Raw genomic sequence first — 17,619 nt, forward strand, 5'->3', positions numbered from 1 at the left:
CTACTTATCACTACTATTTAATAATTAATGTTAAAATTATATACCCTTTATAATTTTAACATTAATAAAATGATATAAGCGTACTGTTTATCCATTTCTTTTCTTATTATATAGCGACACCTTTATCAGTTATTGCATGTGGTATTGTAAATCACTGTTTAGGCACATTGTATATCCGTAACACAAAGTAATATTTGTTTCATAATAATTATTTTTCTGATATAGATTTCACGTTTTCATTACCTCCCAAACCGCATGCTTACAGTCTTGATCACGTTGTGAAACAACTGGCTTTAAAATACACCGGAAACAGTATCCCGGAAGTGTAGGTGGAATAGATCTTGCAGCGCTCCCTAGTGTAGAAAACACCATCCATATGCGGTGTGACGCGAATGCGAAAATTACAGATGTCTTGTTTTAATGAAAGGCTGTTGCTTGGCTGACCGCCTTTTTAATAAATAGAGGTATTTGATTGGTCGATTACATCATCGTTTTCATCGTTATCTCTTCATCGTTTTGTNAGCCAAGACAGTGCGTTAATGAAAATAAAACCCTTACACTTGTTTCGTCTATTTTGTTTTACTTGTTTTGGCAACAATACTCAACAGTTTGTAAACAAACTTTGTTATTATGTTGTTGTGCTTGCCAATGCACGTGTAGTTCAGTATTAATTGGTGTTTTAATTTAACATTTTATATTTACGATTCAATAATTAATTATGACTACTAAACAGTACTTGCGATTTGAGCCTGGCAACATTTTTGGACTCGTTGCTAGTTCAACTGCTAAAATATTGCCTGTTAATTATAGTAATAAAAATAATCTGTTCGCTGTTCCAGCCTGTGAAAATATATACGTCTGGAATTTACAATCAAAGGAAAAAGTAAAATTAAGAAATGCTTTCATTTCGCCTGTTTTATATTTTAAGCACAGATACATGCATGTTTTTTACAATGTACAATGTTTTTTTTTTAAATGAAAAAATAAAGTTACTTTATATTTTTATTTAAAGAGACATTTGTAGACTAATGTTCTAAAATTATAAAGCATTTAATTTTGAACTATTGAGAAAAATCCACTAATAAAATATTTACCTTGTAACAATTATGTTAACTATTTTAATAATGACTATTTAATCAGACAAATGATACACTAATTATAATAAGCAACACTCCAAATAATTTTTTTTCAGTCTCAAGTATTGGCTGGTGAAAAGAGCAACGTAACTTGTTTTGTTGTTGATAATGGCTGCCGAAATATTACAGTAGGGTATGCTGATGGCAAGATTAAAGTTTTTGACTTAAAAACTGGCAGGTGTGAAGTTTCCTTTCTTGGACACAAATCAGCCGTTTCTTGCTTGACTTATGAAAATAAAGGCTCCAATTTAGCGTCTGGAGGCAAGGTAAATTAACCATAGTTTGTACATTTTTTACTTGAGAAATATGTTACCCATTTATCAAAAGCTGCGCTCTTTTCTTATGTAAATTTTAATTATGCATAGACTTTAGATAATTCATGAAGGGTAAAGGTACAGGTGTATGATTTTTCAGTATGGTGAAATGTGACTAAAATTTGTTCAGAAGTTGGAAAATTCTATGTATCATTGAAGTTTTTATGTATTTTTATTTCGATATCAAGTAAAAATCGATTTTGTGCTTTCATATAATTTATAGACTGTGGGCAAGCACTGTCTTGGAAAAAAAATTGTTTATGTAATAAGGTGCAGATCTTTCAAATTTTAGGTATGTGTTACAAAAAGAGATTTCTGTATTGTAATCTGTGGCAGAATAATTGCCCAGTCTTGGCAACTTCTGGGCCTGTGAGGAACTATAAAAAAACATCACAGAAACAGACCAACTCTGAAGGTATAACTTGTAGTCACCCCCAGACAAACATCTGTATGTTTTTTTTTTTAATTCCAAGTTTAAAATCTATTTGGCACCTTGGCGAATGTAGTTGGCGTGACAAAACTCGATACGGAAATATCCCCCACTGAAAAGTGGAAAATCTCTTTTAATTTGATATAGGAAAGCAATCCTCTTCAGGTGCGTAGCGTTTGTAAAAAGTACTTAAAGGTGCTTTTTTGGGGATTTTGTTTTTAAAGGTGCTTTTTTCAGCTGGCGTTTTTAAAAAGTGCTTTTTTTCCAAATAATTTTTTTTCTTCCTCTCAGTGATATCTGGTGGATCCCAGGCATTTCAAGAAAAATGGGGAGTTTGCTACGTAATCATTCATGCGGACTTCATGTCGTACCCACGTTATGACTTGCACATGCGTGCACACTTGAAACCGAAACCCAAGTGCTCCAATTCGGATAGAGAATGTCAGACCCTTATGAAATGTTTTTCTTTTTAATTTTGTTCTTGTTTATTTTATTTTACTTCTAACACTTTTTTTGACGTAGGGATTAAGTGTACTTTTGTTCTGAGTTCAGGGTCAAGTTGAATTCACTCGGTGATGAGGGAAAGTACTAATTGTTTCTATTTACGCCCGTTTCTTTTTTTAACGCTAAAACTGTTTATAAAAAGTTTTTGTTTTTCAATAATATCATTGATTGAATATGAATTTTTTGAGTGCTTGAAAACTTTTGTAAAGTGCTTGAAAAGTTTTTAAAAAGTGCTTATTTTTTATTCAAAGATTTGGCTACGCACCCTGCTCTAGATTCACAAGCATTCATAAATATGTCCACATTTCAAAGGAAATTCTTGTATCTGACCTAATAATAAAGGAATAAACCTAAAGAAATCCCTCGATTACAGAATGATTTTATAGTATGGTGCATAACCTTTATAACTTGAAGCTTTTTGTTATATGAAATTTTGTGTTATATAGATCATTTCAGTTAATCATTAAACTTTCATGCTAAATTTGGCATTATTAATCTTGAATAGATGAATCTTAAAATGCTTTAGGATAATTATCAGATACAAATACAAAATATGCAATTAAGTATTTATTATTTACAGAGAAACAATTTGAAATTTTCTGTAGCATTAGAACTAATAACAAACAGATTAATCAATTTTGGCTTACTTCACTTTTGAAATTTTAAGTTTTTTCTAAAAGTTATTATTTTGAAAATAATGAATTAAATTGAAGGGGAAAATGTTGTTCTATTATTTCTTGATGAATTTATTCAAACTTAACTGAGAAAGCAAATACATTAAGATTGTTTTAAAAATATATTAACATGTTTTTAAAATATACTGAAGGAATTTAAGGAAAATGATAAAGATAGATTGCTTATCAGTATCTATCAACAATAATAATTATTCCTGGCTAAAAGCAATTTTTTTTTTTTTGCTATGCTTTTAGTACTTTTTCTATTTATTTATTTTATGATCTGAAAGGGTTTTATTTTTTAGTGGGTCATACTTAACTTATGTACCATTTTTCAATATAAATTTTAATTTATGGTATTTTTAAACTATTTTATTTGATTGCAGGATTGTGAAATAGTGTTGTGGAATGTCACAGATCAAGCAGGTTTATTTAGACTGAAGGGCCACAAAGGTCCCATTACCAAATGTATATTTCTTCATCCAAAAAATGTGTTAATATCTAGGTAAGGTATTTTTTTTTAAATGCATTATGTCATTAAATTTATAAAGATTAATTTTAGAATGTATTAAACAATACACTCATTGAATTATAAATAAGCAATGATTAACATAATCTCTTGGTAGAGTCTAACCTTTAAAAATAAAACCTTTATAAATTCAAACTTTTCATGTTGTGCTAAAAATAGGTGTGAAAAATTTTCATGTTTAGATGTAAAATTTTATGTGTTCGAAAAATGATTCATTCATAGTAAATAACTGTTCTGAATAATCATAAGCAATTTTTATTCTAATTCATATTGCTGTTTGTTAATGACATAAATGTATATTTGGAATTTTTTGTTCTATTGAAATTTATATTCATAATTAGTTATGTAGGGTAATTTGCCTTTATATATATGCTAATGTAAGGTAAGTTAACAATATCAATTTTAATTGCATTCAGAATCACTCAGAACCCCCAGAAAATATTTGACACATTTAAAGCCTGGTTTTAGACATTTATTATTTTCTTATTAATTATTTCTCCTGTGGCGAAATCATCGTACTTGATTCTAAAAGTTCATGCTCTGGCGAACTTAAAATATGCAATGGGAGGATTACAATGCATTGCAGGGTATGAGTATGGCTCAACATATATTTATCAGGCACCTGAGCAATCACTAGTTGTTATAGACTCAAACTTGTCTCATTGAACAGTTTCCTGCCCTAAATACTTTTTTCAATGGAGAGAAAAAATCTTTTATTTGAAACTCATGAGAACTTGTGAGAAAGTGAACTTTGGCCAAAGACTTTGTCTTTCCTTTTATGACAAAACTATTTTTGGAAAAGCATTGTTTTTGAGGATTTCATCTAATTTTCCTCTGGTTTTTTACTATTACTTTAGGAAGATCTATTAGTTTATGTGCTCTATGGTTAAAATATACATACTTTCCAATTTTATTAAAGTAAAAATTAAAACTTAACTGTGTGTTAACGAGCTGCAACATTATAATTATTGGATATATATTTTTTTTCCCTCTTATAGTTCATTGGACACTTATATAAAGCTTTGGGACTTGGATACAAAGCATTGTTTTCATACAGTTGTTGGCAATCGAAATGAGGTATGATTTTCTTGCTCATTTTAATAATAGTTTAATTTATTTATTTCGCTGATAATTCTTTTTCTATCATCTTGATTTTTTTTTTCAATTTTTGAACGGCATACATTTTAGTGAAAATAGAAGTAATGATGAATTGGAGAATAAGTTTAAAGAAGGACATTTACACGCCAAAACTGAAGAATTGTTTTGTTCTGATAGGTCAGATTTTGAAGGATCCTAAAATTTAAAAAAATTATTTTAATTTCTATATCTTTTGTATATCATTTGGTTTACTCTTATATTTTTTAATTTTCATATCGATAGCTATTAATTGTATTTATTTATTTTTTTGATTTTTGGACACTATATGTTGTATTTTATTGTCCAACAATCACATTTACATGGGATGGGATTGGTAAACACCTTTATTATGTCAAATCTATTTTAATAACTACAGAACAGAAGCAGCAAAAATAGCACATCCCAGCAAACCACGTAGATTTATGTGTTGTTGATTGAAATTTATTATTTGTTATTTTTATTAAATAAGGATATTTTGATGTTTATCATAAAGACCTATTATCTGAAAAAAATTTATTTTCCGATTCCAGTTATGAGACTTTCCATTGTAGTTAAGTTTAGTATATTTTTACTTTTTAAACGGTTCATCCAACCAAAATATCTTTTTTTTTTTTTAACATGTGAAATTCTTTAATTGTTTGATTTGCAGATCTTGGATTGTGTCATAGTGAAGGAAACAAAACTAATTGTTGGACTGAATGGTATAAATCTTAAAGTTTGGAATATTGCTTCAGACACTAATGTAAGAACCACTTTTTTAAAAATTGTTATAAAGTAAAAAAAAAAAACATTTAATTATATCAATATTGTCTTATTTATATTTGTGAACAGGAAGATGATCCTATATCTGATAGAAAACGATTGAAAATAGACGAACTTGGGATGGATTCAGTTGGCATCAATGATGGATCTAATGAAGATGAATTTGTAAGTAAATATTAATTTTAAAAATGTTTAACAAACACTCCATTAATCTTTTATGCTAAGTTACTTCATCAAATTTTGAATATGCTAAAAATTATTGACATCTGTAAAAATATATTTCACCCATCAATGTTTAATATTTAAATTGCACAGAAAGAAATTAGCTTCCTAACAGCAAAGCACTCAGACCTTCGATATTTTTAGGGTAAATTAGTAATTAAGCTAACTGTATTTAAAATGTCATCTTTTTAAAGTTTAATTTCTTAATTATTTTTAAAGCAATTTTTATTTTAGTTATAGTTTTACTAAATAAAAATCTTGCACTTAATTTTGCAGTCATTTTTTATTGCCGCTTTGTGAAGTTAAATAAATCTTAACTCAAGTGAAGTTTTATGAGTTCGCTTAACTTTGCTTCACAGATATATTTATTCATTGAATACCTATTCAATAATAAAATTTAAGGATTGTTTTAAATTAATTGTTTTGAGGTCTTTAATTTATTGAGGTAAAATAAAGCACTATAAGGAGATTTGTTATTTTATTTAGCTAAGCTATTTAGGTTAGTTGTAGAAAAATTTTTGCATGTCTGCATAGCTCAAAAAAAGTTTTTTTTTTTTTCAAAGAACTTATATTATTTTATGAATTTTTCAGCCTTTAAAATGTATTGAAATTCTTAACAGATTAGTGTTTGTTACATATTTGTGTTTCTATGATTTCAAAATTTTCTGTTTTATGAGTGATTCTCACGAAATATAACAATTTACAGTTTCTTGCTCCAAGATCTAATACTATACTACTAAAAGAACTTTTTTTTTAAATTTTTATAAATAGCATTGGTGTTAGTATTTTAAAATGACCTTGACTGTTTTGTGTGTTTTTTGTTTGAAATGACTGTTTTGTATATTTAAAATTTTTTATTGAATTTCAAAATGTCATTTTCGTGGTATGTCACAAACAACATTTCCAATAATAACTAGATTCAAAACTTCCCATAAATTTTTGAATACCTAATTTTTTTTATCTCAAACGTTGTAAGCATTTCTAGAATACATGCAGAGGGTACTTTGTTGAAACAAGTACCCTCTGCATTTATTTACAAAAACTTGGTTGAAAATACTTTTTTCTGTCAATAATTTGTTTGCCGTAAGAAAATCTGTCATTTTACTGGCTACTTTTATTTAGTGATTTATAACCAAAATAGATATCGCCTCAGCAATCAATATCTTATGTTAATAGATTGATTAGAATACCATCTATCTTAACATGTCTTATTGCATGAATAAAGAACCAACTTTCTGGTTCAAAACCTATTTCAAAAATTTTTCTATGTGAGTAGGTTTTTATGTTGTAATTTTCCTGTTTTCTTGAAATCATTAACATAAACTACATAGATTTACCTGAGTTATTTCAAGAAATCCTGTTGTTTTTTGCGGAATATAAACATCTTAGTCGAAATGTTAAATTAAAGTAAAGTTAAATGCTATATAATGGCAAATTGTCATTATCCTGGCTGTCATTTTCCTGGCTTATGAATGCCAGGACATTGAAGCAGTTACCAGAAATTTTTTTAAACTGTTGAATGTAAAGAGAGAAAGCAAATATTAACCTAATACCAAGTTTATGTAAGATAGTAATATGCTTGAATGTAATCAGTTATTTTTTTTATTTAATGATTGATTATTATTCACAATTTTATTCTGTATATATCAGCAATAAAAACATTTTTGATTCTTTCTGCAGTGGATAAAAGAATTAATTTAAGCAATTCATGGTCCATCTACCGCAATGGCTTAAGTTGAGTTACTTACTATTAGCTTAAAATGACTGTTTGTTTTTTTTTACTTCTAGGCTAATGNTTCTACCATTGGAGATTAAAGGTAACTAAATAAATGTACAAAATAAAATTTAGATTATTTTGAAGACTTTAAATTTGAATAAATTTTTTGTTCCGAATTGTCATGTTTCCAAAGAATCACCCTTATATCTCACCTATATCTTAACACAAATAATTGCTTATTTTTTCCGTCATTATGTTAGTTTTTTATATATTCAATTTTTATTGTTTTCTTATTTAATTTTTTAACAGGAGAATTGTAATGTGACAGAAGCAGGTACAATTACAACTTCAGAGAGTAAAACAACATCAATAGTTTTAGATCCATCCGAAAGACTCTTAGGTGTTCATGTAAGTGTTAAATTTGTATATTTGTTTTCTTGATTTTTTTATTTTCTGGTCTTTATTTTATGAGGTAGATTGTACTGAAAAAGGGAACTTCACTACAAGTGAGAATTGATCTGATTAATTTTAAATATATCTTTAGCTTTGCTGTCTGAGCAAAATAAATTGTCTATTTTTCAATATTATTCAAGTGATATTTTTTACATATTCATTGTATAATGCATGTCTTGTCAATTTCTTTAATTTTTAAATTTAATTTTCAGGGCTCGACAAAAATTGTGCAGCTGTACAAAATTCTTACTCAAGTTGAGATGAATAAGAAACTCCGCAAGCGGAAAGCTAAAGAAATGAAAAGAAAAAAGTAATTTTATTTTACTTATGACTCTGTGTATTTTAGTTTTACAGTAATGTAGTTTAAATTCTGTTAGCATTCTTGAAATATTTAAGTGAAATTAAACTGTAAGCATAATAAAGTAATTCTTTCTTGTATTTATCTAAATTTATCTATGCTCATTAAAAAATTTGCCTTTTTTGTTTTGTTTATATATATTTTATATCAGTCGTTTACAACTGATATTAAATATAATTAACATTCTAGGGGCTTTTTTTTCTTCTTTTTTTTTTACGAAAGCTTCTCGTGCAAAAAGTGATAAATTTATTTAACCCTGAAATGCGAGTTTCAATTAAGTTAAATTAAAAATCTTTGTCATATTTTATTGCTAAAAATACCAAAATTCTTTCCTCGGACATACAATAAATAATGAAATTATGGTATCAATAATTTTTAATAATTTTGTTTGGAGTGGACAAAAATGCTGTAAGTAATGAAATGTCACTATATTTGAGGCATGAAAATTCCTGCGAAAACTAAAGTTTAATTATATTTTGTTAAATCAATGAATGCAATCTGAATCTTAAATGTGATTTCTTTAATAAATTATCTGATATTTTTGTTTGTTCACCTTTCTTTATTTCTTAAAGTACACAATGATTTTTACAACAATTCAAAGTCATCAACTTCTTGTTCCTTATGTCCTTGGAAGAAAATTGTCAGTATCTGCAGTATAACTGCTGTGTTATTAAGTAATATTGGTGGATCTGATGATTCACAGTCTTCTTCAACTCTGCTAGATTTTGTAATTTTATCTTTTAAAATTGGTTCTAATTCACAAGTCATCAGATTGTTATCACTTTGTGAATTCTCCATAAAGTCTGTACCAGACTAAGCATTCTGTTTCGAGATGCTATCTGTTTTATCATTTGGGCAGAAACTGATTTAAAACTACTGTACTGGAAGAAAAAATGCATTTCTCTTTTTTTTTCTTCGCATACCTTCACAAAACAAAGTAAACATAACCCCAGACCCCTATTCAGAGTATGGGATAATTTTCCTCAATTCTATAGCAGCCAGCGTGTGCGTTTGTTGTCTGGTTTCTATTATGTGTGTGTAGTTTCTTGACACTACGAGAAAATTATCAGTTAATAGTTGGGCGAAAGATGATTCGGAATATTCGGGAAACGGTATTTGAGGACCCTCTAAAGCCTAGAAATTTTTTACATTATTTATTTAAGAAATGAAAGCGGACCAAGCTGAAGAAATTAAAAGCGATGAATCATTATTTAAGGTAGTCTGAGTTCTACTATATTACATTTTGAAATTTTGTCAACCCTTTTCAAAATTCCCTAAAATGTTTTTATATAAAAAATTAACGTAGCATATTATTAAATATTAAGGGCATGTTAAGTTTATATTCATTTATGATCTTTCCCTTCTGCTAAATGTTATGTCTGGCTACACATATCTATATTTGCCAAAGCGAAGAATTATTTTTTTAGTGTTGTAATTCCAGTTATAGAATTATATAATGATAAGTATCATAGTTATATAATGATAAGTATCATAGAGAAATTTATTTTTACAATGACTAAATAAATATTTTTCAAATAATATGTTTACTACTTTATTTGTCTTATATTTTTAATAAATATATGTTTGAAATAATAAAATAATGTTTGAGTGTTGTTCATAATAAAATCTCTTTTGAAAAATCTCATTTGGATTAAAAATCATTTCTGATTATGTTTTGTAAATGTTTTTTTCCTTCAAAATTTTCTTTTCATTCTCTGATTGATTTTTATTCATTATAGGAATGAAGGCGATGATGGTGATTTGTCTGTGTCCATTTCAATTGAAGATGAGTTTTCCTCCCTCGGTTCTTTTCAACTTTTGGGAAAAGTTGACTCATTTGCGATGTCTGTAAATAATCAGGATTTGGCTAAAGTATGTGTCCCTTCTTTTCATATTATAACATAATAGGATATGAATATTATATTTTCTAGCTTTTTCTTTTTATTTAATTCTTAAATTTATTTTGAATCATCTCTCAATAAAATCTATTTCTCAATAAAAAATTAAATGTTAGCCTTTTCTATGTATACACTGTTGAATGATATTGGTAGTCTTCCTTTAATGCAGTGGTTCTTAAACTTATGACTTTTGCGTACCCTTTCTAAATTTTTCGTAACGCTGTGTACCACTAATAAAAAATGAATGTATTTTTTTACTATAAAAAATTTTACAAAAGTTTAAAATCACAACTTGCTGTTGACACCACTAATTATTAACTGTTAATTCTGCAAAAAAAAAAATACCAATAAAAAAATATAAGTAATTGTAAATTTTCATGGCTACCTTTGTTTTTAGATATAAATTTTTGAAATTTTCGTTTGTCGTAAGATATTTTGCATAAGAACGCATACCCCCGCTAAACCGTTTCTGTACCCCTGATGGTTCGCGTACCACGCTTTGGGAAACATTGCTTTAATGGATTATCCATTCGCATATAAATTCTACCATTGGAGATTAAAGGTTTGCCATAAATTCTGTATAAGTCCATTATAATGAAAATTCTTAATAACAGATGAAACTGTTTTAGAGAGCTTGTCATTATTATACAGAGCATGAAAACTTCTTACATTCCCTGCCATGCATGTTTGCTTACAAAATACATCTTAATAAAGTATTTATAGAGTGGAAGAAATATGGTTCATAACAAAATTTTAATTTCAATATAAATATAAACTGTATGTTTTGATTTAACCTATTTAGCTATTTGTATAAAGAAAACTTATTACTGAATAATCGTTCTACCTTTCCTAGGATACAAGATAAAAGAGCCTTGCGCATCTTTTCTTTTAAAACATAAAGGGTTACGGTTGTAAGAATGAAATAATGTAACATGTTTTTCATTTTTCTATATTGATAGCAGAAATATATAAAAAAGAAATTCTATTTTGTCCTTTTTCGTTGAATGCTGCTTACTTTAATATTAGGGAAATTTATTATCCTTAAATTTTACAGAAGACTAGCAGTTTTCAACTCATTATAAATATTACATTTTTGTAACTTTGATATTAGCATTTTATCAGTGACTCTGAAACCTGTCATAAAAGCAATAAGCCATATTCATTAAATTGAGCTTTTAATGTAATGTTAAGTGTTATGTGACTACACAATTTAGAATCATCTGACCTAACATCATTTGATTGGTTCATTTTTTCTTTCTTCCTGATATATAGCCAAATATTTTTTGTGAGAATAGCAACTTGAGCTAAGGCTATAAGGGAAAATAGTTTTTGCCATTTCTCTTTAGTACTCTGCTAAAAACTAAAACTTCTGAAACTTAAATAATTACATGCTTAGAAAATATTGATCTTGGTTACTGAGCAGATGTTGCCTTATGTGTGACTTTAACAAGATCTCATAAAATTCCATTTTAATTTCTACTATCAAATAAGAACTGGAATTTTTGCTCATTTTAAAATGTTGAATTTAATAGAAAACTTCACAAAAGTAATTTCTGTTATAACAACACGTTCTGAAGCATAGTTGTATCATATAGCATTTCTTCAAACTTTGTTATTTTATGTTTCTTCATACATGATTGATTATAGAATTGATAAATACACATTATTGCATCAAGTCAATAATGTACTGATTATGTTCACAAGAATTTGCCCGTTTTACTATCAATTGAAATATAAATATCCTATTTCAGCTCATTTGAATTTATGAAAAAAAATTTAAACGAACAACATCTGTAAATAAGCAGTAAAAATTAATAGCATATCTAAATTTTATTTTAATTGTACAATTTTTATTTTCTTCCTAAATTAATCTTAAACAATTGAACTAATGATTATAAGTTGTATGGCTGACTTCTTAACATAAATAACTGGTTTAAACCATCCAAAATTATCAAACAACATAGAAGAGTGGCAGAAAATGAAAAAAAAAATCATAAAAACGTGTTGTTGTTTTTTGCCATTTAACCGACTGTGCAATTCAATTTTTATTCATTTTTCAAAAGATTAAAATTTTTCTTAATGTACCGCTAATTTTTTTGAATTGGATGCATTAATTTTTTATTGTAAGTTCATCAATAAATATGAAACTAATTATGGATGAAGCATTTATAAATTGAATAAAGGAAAAGGTTTTGAGACTGGTACTAGTTTCAAATTTGATAGAAGATAACAGTTTTGTATGAACGATATAAATGAAGTAAAAAAATTATGTATAAAATGCTAACCAACTCATTTTTTGAAGAAAATCTAATATGAATTGCATATTCCTGTTTTTGTTATATTATTATTTAGAGATATTGTTCAGACAACTTACAAATTAAAGAAAATTCTCAATTTACTTGCTTTTTCATTGCATCAGCACTTTTAGTCTTATCTGGCTCTTAAAATCAATATTAAATCCATATTGGTTTCTGTTACCAAATTTTTTTATTAAAAATATTTTAATTTTGAGTCATTGAAGCAAGTATAAATTAGCACAACCTGCACTGGATTTATCATCACCAGATAATCAACAAATTATACTTAGCTTTTTGTTGTTTGTTCTATTTATCAACCTTTTTTTTTTTTAAATTTATCATTAAAGTGTATTATGTTAATTATAATTTTTCCTTCAATGTATTTTCATTTATGTATTATCATATCGTATATTAAAAACTTCCTTTATGTTTTATAAAAGGTCTTGTATATTTTTATATTTTCTTTCAGATTACTGTGTTATTTAAGAACAACAGCATAGCTCAGTATAATTTTGATTTGAAACATAAACATTCTAAGTTGGAACTAAGTCGTAGTATATTGACTCCAGGACATCGTTCAGCTATAAAAGCTTTAAGCTGTAGTTCAGACAGTTTAACTATTTTATCCGCAAGCGATGAATCAATAAAAGTCTGGAACAGGTAAGAATCCTTTATTATGTTATCATGGTTTAGATCTTATTCTTTTTCGATTGTTCTTTAGGCCCCTATTTTTTTCTTAAGACAGATTTCTGTGTTATATTAAAAGAGAAAATTTTGCGTCTTAGCACAGTTGTAAAAGATTTAACAAAAACTTCTAGTATTCATTTAAGTTTTAATTCTGTAAAAATATGAAGCAATGTCAGATTTTTGTTGATTTGATTTAAAAATAAGGTTTGAAAGTTAAATTGCAGAAATTAGCACATTTATTTAGAGTAGTGTCCTTAAACTGTACACAGTAATTAAGGTATGTTCTCTATTATACTTGATATTTTATTTCTACTTTTGCGAGGGTACATTGAGGTGTCATTCACTAATTTACAATATTTTTTAGATGCGCCTTATATGAAAAATTATTGTTTCCAAATTTTCAATTAATCTCTTTGAAGAGTTTATTTAAAATTTGATCCATAGATTTTGATCCACTTAGTTATTCATATCACAGAATTTCTAAAATTGTTAACGGATTACTCTCCTTTATATAGGGTTTTAATAATGTTTGATTGCATTCATAATTATCAAACATTTTTTTTTAAATAATTAAGGATATTCATTTCTGATAATAAAAAAAGGTATTTTTACCCAATTACAACTTCTAACAGAATGTTAAGTTTTCAGATTAACTCTTTGTTTGAATTGCATTTATTTAACAATTATTTGTATTATGAAATTTGATACAGAGGAAAGAAATTACTAATTTCTATTTGTAACCTTGTTTTATTTTGGTTTTCTCTTTTCATGAATATCTCTTTATTTAAAATGTAATTAACAATCTAATAATCTTAAAATTTCTATTGATAGATAGTTCTCCAGATAATTTTTTTACAATGTTTGACTGCATTTAAAATAATTAAAATATTTTTAGTTAAGAGCATTATGTTCTGAAAAATATTAAATTTGAGTAATTTTTTAAACAGAATATAAATTTCTCAGATTCGCTCTTGGCAAACGTAAGAAATAATAATTTTTAGCTATTCAATGTATTCTAAAATTTAAACAAACTAAAAAAACGTGATTCTTTAATCCTTTGCATTCTACTTTTATCAGTTTAGTTTAATAAATTATAAAGAGCATTATTAATATTTTTAACTACAGGCGCTTACATTAAACAAATTTGTAAAAAATGTACAGTTTTGTGATTTTTGAAGAGTGGCATCAGTTGCTAGCAAAAGTGTGATATATCCAAGGTGTGGGTGAGTTTGCGACAGTGTGTGTGTATCTAAGGCTAACCTTTAATTAGATGCCCCTGAAAAAAGTAGTGTAATGACTTGAATGGATGAAAAAGAAGGAAAGAAAGAGAAAGACAAAAAGAAGAAATAGTGGATACATAAAAATTCAAATTCCATATTCAAACTTATTTTTATGTATACTGAAAATCTTTTCATCAAATATTTCAAACACATGTTCTTTTCAAGAAAATTTTCACAAATATGAAGAATATTATAATTTAAATGACCTAAAACTTCATTTTAAAATTTGTGTAAAAAATCATAATTTCACAATATATTCAACTCAAGCCAAGTATTTGTCTGACAAAAATTTAATTTTTTGATGAAAATTACTGCAATAAATTCTTATACATAAATATTATGTGCATATTCCTTTTTACTCCAAATTGAAGTAAAGGGCTTCTATCATAGTTTTCCCTCTTACTCTATTTGTGCCTAAATATTTTGTCTCTCTCCATGTCTTTCCTATTGTTTTCAATTTGTTTATTTTCGTCCTGTCCCAAGTATTTTTAGATCTTTTTCTATTTCTCTGAGAGTTCCAATCAGTAACTTATTTTACTTTAAATTTTTCAGGTTTGTGTTGAACATTACCAATCTATTTCTATTTACGTTTTTTTTTTTAAAAAAACTATTGATTTAAAAGCGTATGATTCTTAATACTTTTAAACGTAACGATTCTTAATGGTCGAATGTATGAGTCAATAGTCTTAAGTCATTTCACCCTCACTCCCCGCCTTTGAGTGGTGCCCTTAATTAATTAGATTCAAAGATAAAAATTTTGGTAAATAATTTTAAAAAATTTAATAAGCATTTCAGGTATATGATAAAAGCTGTTATCAATAATGCCTTTCTGAATTAAATTGTCATTCTTCTTTAATGCAGTTTGTGATAGAAGTTATAAGTTATATATATGTTTGATTTAATAGTTAGTAATGCATACATTTTTCTCTTTCTCCTTTATAGTTTAAATGAAGAGCAAGCATGTTCAAATACTTTGAATTGTAACTCTGCTCTTTGCTCTGTTTTTGTGCCTGGAAACAATCATTGCATAATTGGTACAAAGGTATACAAAAAATTTCTTTACAAAATAAACCTATTAAATTGTATTTTTTTTCATTGAATATTTTTAAATAACGTGTATTAGTTTCTGTTTAAGTTTGGACTGAAAGCTTAAAGTGTTTTAAAAATTTTGTATTAATTTATAATTTTGTGATTTGTAGATCTTACTCTGGACTGTGGTATCAACAATTATATTCTGAATTGTATAACTAAAAATATACGGAAATCTTTTAAATAGTTTTGTTTAGTTATGTCAGAGTATTGTTTTTCCTTATAAAGTCTAAATCATAATTATTACTCTAATAAATATTTTTCCATAAAAAGCATAGTAAATTCTTGTTATAAGACAAATATTAAATTGAAATGTTTTTTTTAAATTCTGTAAAAAAAATAATCTTAGTTCCACTTAGTGATGAGGAAATTTTTAAAATATTATATGATAAATAATAGAATTAAAATTGTATGTCTGTCAAGTTTTTTTTTATTACCTAGATTGAAAATGTAAATAAATGTTTTATCATTATTAATTATCAGCTACTCCATATATTTACAACTTTATTGGTAGAGTAAATGTTGGTATATAGCTTCCAGCTTATGCAAATAACTTTCTTCATTTGCAAGATCTTAAATTTTTTATTTTAGTTGCATGTTTTAATTGAATAGGCTGTAATTTATTCCTTTTATTTTTACTGAAATATATTCATTTTAAAATAATTATGCTTTATTTATTTGAAAAATTATTTTTTTCATAGAAAGGGAAATTAGAAATATATGATATATATGCTGGCGATTTACTGGAAAGATTAGATGCTCATGATGGCTCTGCTCAATGTGCTGTATTAACTCCTGATGAGGTATTAATCGAAAGTTTCTAATTTATTTATTTGGCAAATTTTTTATGTACTTTTGTTATCTATTCTTTTTAAGTGAGTAATTCGAGAAATGTATGTTTTTATTTAGATTTATATTTAAAATTTTAGAAATAAGATTTTTTTAAATGTTGTAACTGATAGTTTATTCGTAGCAACAAATGGCGATACCTCTATCCACATAAACAATAACAATAGTCTTCGTTCTGACTTACTAAGTGAGATTAGCCACCCGAACCTACCCTGGTTCCTTTTTCCCCAATCAGTTTGGGAAAAACTTTAAAATACTTACTACTGTTTGTCTGAGATAGGTGCTCTGACCGCCACTAAGTCTGCGGCTGTCTGGTGCTATGGAAACAAGAAGAGGGTAGCTTCGATGAAGAGGTCTCTTTTTCTCTCGCCGAAACCAGTCCTAAAGATGGACCCCGCACCCCTACTTAAAATAATCATACCTCGTTGCCATAGTCACCGCCACAGCTCCAGACGAATGTCTGGCAGAGTACCTATCTTAGACAAACAGTATTTTAGTCAATGTTATGTTGTTACTCATTATTGTTAAATGGGTGTGTGAATGTGTAATTAAAATACTGAGCTCTTCATGATGGTGTTTCCTTCCATCCTCTTGTGTCCTTGCAATGTTAATTTTTTCTTCTTTTTGAATTTTGATTATATTAAAATTAAAAATATCTGAGTTTACATTTAGGCTGTATCACCGAGCTTTTTTATTTATCCTAGGGTGGGATTACAAGTGGTGGTAGTGACAAAGAAGTCAAGTTTTGGGATTTTGAACTTATAACAGATAGTGAATATTCTGAAGTTAAGTATGTAAAGTTTTTATGATTGCCTCTTTGATTTTGCTGATGCATTTATTTTTATTTATCATTTACTTTATTCCTAATGTAGGAAAAGATTGTCTCTTAATCTGAGAAGGACTTTAAAAATGCCAGACGAAATTTTATGTATTCGATACAGGTATGTCATCTGCAGCTATTATAGTTGTTGTATTTATGCTAGTAAAAGGCCTACTTATGGCATATATAGAAATAAGTATATACACAGAGTGTCCCAATTATCCGAGTTAATGCAGATCTTGAGAAACTCGATTAAAGCAAATCTATAAATGAAATAAATAATCGAGTTTAGCTATATTTTAAATATTATGCATATACTCCAGATCCAATTCATATCATTATTACAAAGTTCCTACTTAAAAATGTCCTTAATTGATATGTGTTTTATGTTACTTATGTGTTTTTCTGGCTGCAAAGTTTTGCCATTTTCTTTGGGCTGACAGGATGGCTGGTATCGCTTCTT

At 27.2% G+C, this 17,619-nt stretch overlaps 1 protein-coding gene across 2 annotated transcripts in view; it reads left to right on the forward strand.

The window, feature by feature from the left end:
• Nucleotides 1-525: 525 nt before the first annotated feature.
• Nucleotides 526-17,619, forward strand: part of LOC107439747 (WD repeat-containing protein 3) — a 35,788-nt gene continuing 18,694 nt past the window's right edge. For both annotated transcript variants that reach the window (XM_043044320.2, XM_071180160.1), the window contains exons 1-14: nucleotides 526-883; nucleotides 1,193-1,402; nucleotides 3,445-3,563; nucleotides 4,586-4,664; nucleotides 5,374-5,466; nucleotides 5,556-5,651; nucleotides 7,735-7,833; nucleotides 8,091-8,188; nucleotides 9,976-10,108; nucleotides 12,901-13,091; nucleotides 15,341-15,440; nucleotides 16,189-16,290; nucleotides 17,041-17,126; nucleotides 17,209-17,277. In XM_043044320.2, the coding sequence (XP_042900254.1) occupies nucleotides 719-883; nucleotides 1,193-1,402; nucleotides 3,445-3,563; nucleotides 4,586-4,664; nucleotides 5,374-5,466; nucleotides 5,556-5,651; nucleotides 7,735-7,833; nucleotides 8,091-8,188; nucleotides 9,976-10,108; nucleotides 12,901-13,091; nucleotides 15,341-15,440; nucleotides 16,189-16,290; nucleotides 17,041-17,126; nucleotides 17,209-17,277 (1,640 nt within the window). In that variant the 5' untranslated portion in view covers nucleotides 526-718. The remainder of the gene's footprint in view (nucleotides 884-1,192; nucleotides 1,403-3,444; nucleotides 3,564-4,585; nucleotides 4,665-5,373; nucleotides 5,467-5,555; nucleotides 5,652-7,734; nucleotides 7,834-8,090; nucleotides 8,189-9,975; nucleotides 10,109-12,900; nucleotides 13,092-15,340; nucleotides 15,441-16,188; nucleotides 16,291-17,040; nucleotides 17,127-17,208; nucleotides 17,278-17,619) is intronic.

Source organism: Parasteatoda tepidariorum, chromosome 1 (genome assembly GCF_043381705.1).
Source record: "Parasteatoda tepidariorum isolate YZ-2023 chromosome 1, CAS_Ptep_4.0, whole genome shotgun sequence".
NCBI classification, from domain to species: domain Eukaryota; kingdom Metazoa; phylum Arthropoda; class Arachnida; order Araneae; family Theridiidae; genus Parasteatoda; species Parasteatoda tepidariorum.